Source organism: Heliconius melpomene, chromosome 21 (assembly GCF_056956725.1).
Source record: "Heliconius melpomene rosina isolate 202511_hmr_F chromosome 21, ASM5695672v1, whole genome shotgun sequence".
Classification (NCBI taxonomy): domain Eukaryota; kingdom Metazoa; phylum Arthropoda; class Insecta; order Lepidoptera; family Nymphalidae; genus Heliconius; species Heliconius melpomene.
The window spans coordinates 769,737-773,198 of NC_140409.1; the positions used below are offsets into that span (position 1 = coordinate 769,737).

The 3,462-nt window shown below is 57.3% G+C and overlaps 1 protein-coding gene across 1 annotated transcript; it reads right to left on the bottom strand.

Annotated features, from left to right (window-relative positions):
• Positions 1-255: 255 nt before the first annotated feature.
• LOC146526748 (uncharacterized) lies at positions 256-2,112 on the bottom strand. The gene has a single exon (XM_085206123.1). It carries the CDS (start codon positions 2,110-2,112, stop codon positions 256-258), a length of 1,857 nt encoding a protein of 618 aa, XP_085062249.1.
• Between the last annotated feature and the right edge of the window lie 1,350 nt (positions 2,113-3,462).

A 3,462-nucleotide genomic window follows, 5' to 3' on the forward strand; every position in this document is an offset into this window, starting at 1 on the left:
CAACTAGGTTGCCGACAAGTGCGGCGACGCATCCCACACCTCTCTCTACACGTGAGAAAGGCGGGGAGCCCGCGGCGACCTGGGTGATAATAGTCACCACCCCGGTGTTGTCGGCTACCCAGTTGTCTCTGTCGGGAACGCTGTAGGGCTCCGAAACAACCGCCACCTGGATAGACCACTGCGCCAGGCTTTGGACCAATAAGTCCTGGGCCCTAGCACAGTGGTTAATGTTCGCATGCAACACGCGGAGAGCCATTATTGGTCTTCCATGTGTTGCACCTCCTCAGGCCCAGCTGGGATATTAGACCTGGCCGATATTGCCGGCACTCGTCTGCGCTTTCCACCGTTATTGGTGCTAGCCTTTCCACAGGCAGCATTCCCCAACATGTGATTAGCGGGCGTTTGCGCCGCCTCACACACCGGACAATGAGGCTCTGCCGAACACGATCTCTGCTGATGCCCGGTCTGGCCACACTGGAAACACTGTTTGCTGCGGTCCACCTGGCTACTGCACTTCGCAGCCATGTGGCCCACTTCGTGGCAACGGAAACAACGTTGCGCACGGGGCATCAACAGCCTCACTCCAGCAGAGACGAAGCCAACAAGTAGTCTCGCCCCGCTAATCTTCTGCGCTGCGCCGACAGGACATCGGACCCATACTGTTCCTAGACCGGCCCGGTCCTGTCGGATCTCTCCGACTTTTATATTACCCGCAGCACAGCCGGAAACTCGGCTTATTGCCGCCGTCATGTCCTCAGCAGTGGCGGAGTCATCGAGGCCAAACACCCTCAATTCCGCACATTTCACTGGCCTCGACACCTGGACCTCTTCGGGGCTGAGAACCCCACGCAACTTCTCAGCTAGCGCATCCGCCTTCTCAGCAGTGTTGGCGCCAGGCATTCTAGCGCCTAGCATTCTAGAGCCAGTAGACGCAACACGGAATCTCAGGTCCTCTATACCCAGGTCTTCCAACTTTATACTTTCCTTGACCCGGGTAAGGACATCGCTATACGACATCTTGTCGGCGACGGCTGGCTGCAACTTAATCGTCACAACTTGCGATCTAGGACGACGCAACTTTGGCTCCTTTTGCGCTTTAGCCTTTTGCGCTTTCGGCTTAGGAGCTGGCTTTCTCTTCTTGGCCCCCTTCCGGGCTACTACAGTCCAGCCCTCGGACATATCAGCCGGAGCGGGTGGCAGAGGTCGAGGCTCAGTAGATGCGGTCTTTACCGGGCCTTTCTTCTTCTTGGCCTTTTTAGACCTTTGCTCCTTTGGTGCCGGATTAGCCGGCGCCATCAAAGTGGATGCGACAGGGTCCACTTGCGCCTGCTTTGGGCTATCCACCTTGCGCTTGTCCGCCGCTAGCGGAGGTCGCAGATTTCTCTCCGGTGGTAGCCGATCTTTAAAGGCTTCCAGCCTGGTGGAGACCATAGTGCCCACTATGTCCTCCACAGCAATAGACTCCGTGGGAGTGGGTCGCAAGTCCGATGCTCTAGACCGCTCCAACTCCGCTCTCAAAAGGGCAAACTCCTTCCGCAACTCCACCAACTCCGACTGCAGTCGCGAGTTTGTTGCCTTGAGGATATCCACTTCCTCTGATGCCGTCCTCTTTGCCAGAGTATTAACGGCAGAAGAGATAACTCCGGCAGCGTCTTTAAGGGCCCTAGTAAATGTGCCCTTCAGATTCCCCGACTTGCAGGCGACTCTATTGATTATAGCCAAGCTATCAGATACTTGGCTACGCAAGTCGGAGACCATGTGCTCCTCACCGCAAAGTTCCAGGGGCACATCCGAGAGCCTAGAACTTGCTCTAGTTTGTATCGCCGCGGAGATTTCAGCAACTTCCTCCTCCGCCCTCAGCCGGCGCTCCTCGCGCTTGGCATCGTTTAGCGCCTTCTTTCCAGCAGCTAGCCCTATATTCTCATCAGGAATATTTGGTACGACCACGACTCCCTCTGGCCGAAGCAACCTTCGCTTTCGGCTTGTCTCTGTCTCCCCATCCGCATCCGAGGATTCAGAGTTACTCTTCCTGTGATGGCGCCTCTTTCTGTCCTTTCGGAACTGCGCTTTAGCCCCCTCGATAGCATTGGAGCCGTTCGACCCAACAGACATCACGCCATCGGCGTCTGACTCGGAAGCCGCACAGAAACGGCCTCGCGACGAAAGTGACGACCTGGACCTATCTCTTATAATAGAGGCAACCTCCTCATGGTCCAGACGCTCTAACACGACTCGCGCATCCTTCAACCCCCCTCATATTGGCACAAGTGCCGGACTTTTGCCCCTTTCGAGCAAAGTACTCCCTACGCCTTTCTCGGGCACAACTACTACTCCGCCCATCTCGGGCAACAACAGATCACCGCCCTCCTCGGGCCTCCCTACGTCATCATTTTGGGTTTTTAATTTAACATTTTCCATTTTGTTCCCACGAGTGTGGGGGAAAAACGGTCCATCCGAGCAGTGCCCCCTGTACTCGGATAAGCCTATTACGCCAGGGTGTCGGCCGGTACCCTGGCGGGACCAGCAGTAGCGACTGATCTCCCCATCAGCCATGAACCCCTCGCGCTGCTTCGCCGCTTGGGTTGGGGTAATTTTTTATAGAGGTTTTCTTCCTCGCAGCCCGGCCGGTAAAGGCAAGGCCCTCAGTTCCATTCCTGATTACGAGACATGACCGCAACCAAGAGTGGAGTTCCGATATTTTCGGCGCTGGCACATCACTGCACCTGCGTGGCGGTAGGGTGAGTACACACCACGCACGCCCTCCGGTTCCTCACACTGTGACCTCTGCATGACAGAGGACACGCGAAGAACCACGCCGGATTATTAGCCAGCGAGCAATCATTACCCAAGGACGAATCCTGTAGGCACCAATTACTCGCCGCCCAGGGTGCACCGGTCCGCAACACTGTTCGTCCCCCCCGAACGACAAGCATTCGAGAAAGGGCCAACAGCGGGTGAACACACGAGGAGGTCATCCGACCAAGCACCCCAACCTAACCTGACATTTTTTTTTTTTTTTTTTTAACGTGAGGAAATCCTTTTACGGATACCGGCCCGAGTGGGGACTCGAGCGGGTTATGTGGGACTCATGGACCGGCTGAAGGCCAATCCCAATACCCACTAAAACCTCACGGTGCTCCTCCTCGACCGCCACTGACCGCGAGACGCGGGGACTAGAATCGTCCACGAAACGCGGCGGCGGGAGCCTGCTAGGCACGTCGCGGAGTCAAGTGTGTGTGGGCACCCTCGACGGCCTGCTCGGAGTAGCGCGCGGGAGCAACCTGCGCGCGCCTACTCGGGCCAGGTTGGTAGGCGGCCAGCTTCCCCAAGCTGACCGCCCTCTGGCACATTAGGGCAGAAGGCGGCGATCGTGTGCCGCCCTCCGGCGACCCGGTCTCTTACGGCGGATGGCGACTTCGGCAAAAGCCTCCCTCGCCCGTTCCGCCGACTCCTTCTCGAGCA

Coding starts and splice junctions, on each gene's coding strand:
- LOC146526748 (XM_085206123.1), bottom strand. CDS start 2,112: ATGTCTGTTGGGTCGAACGGCTCCAATGCTATCGAGGGGGCTAAAGCG.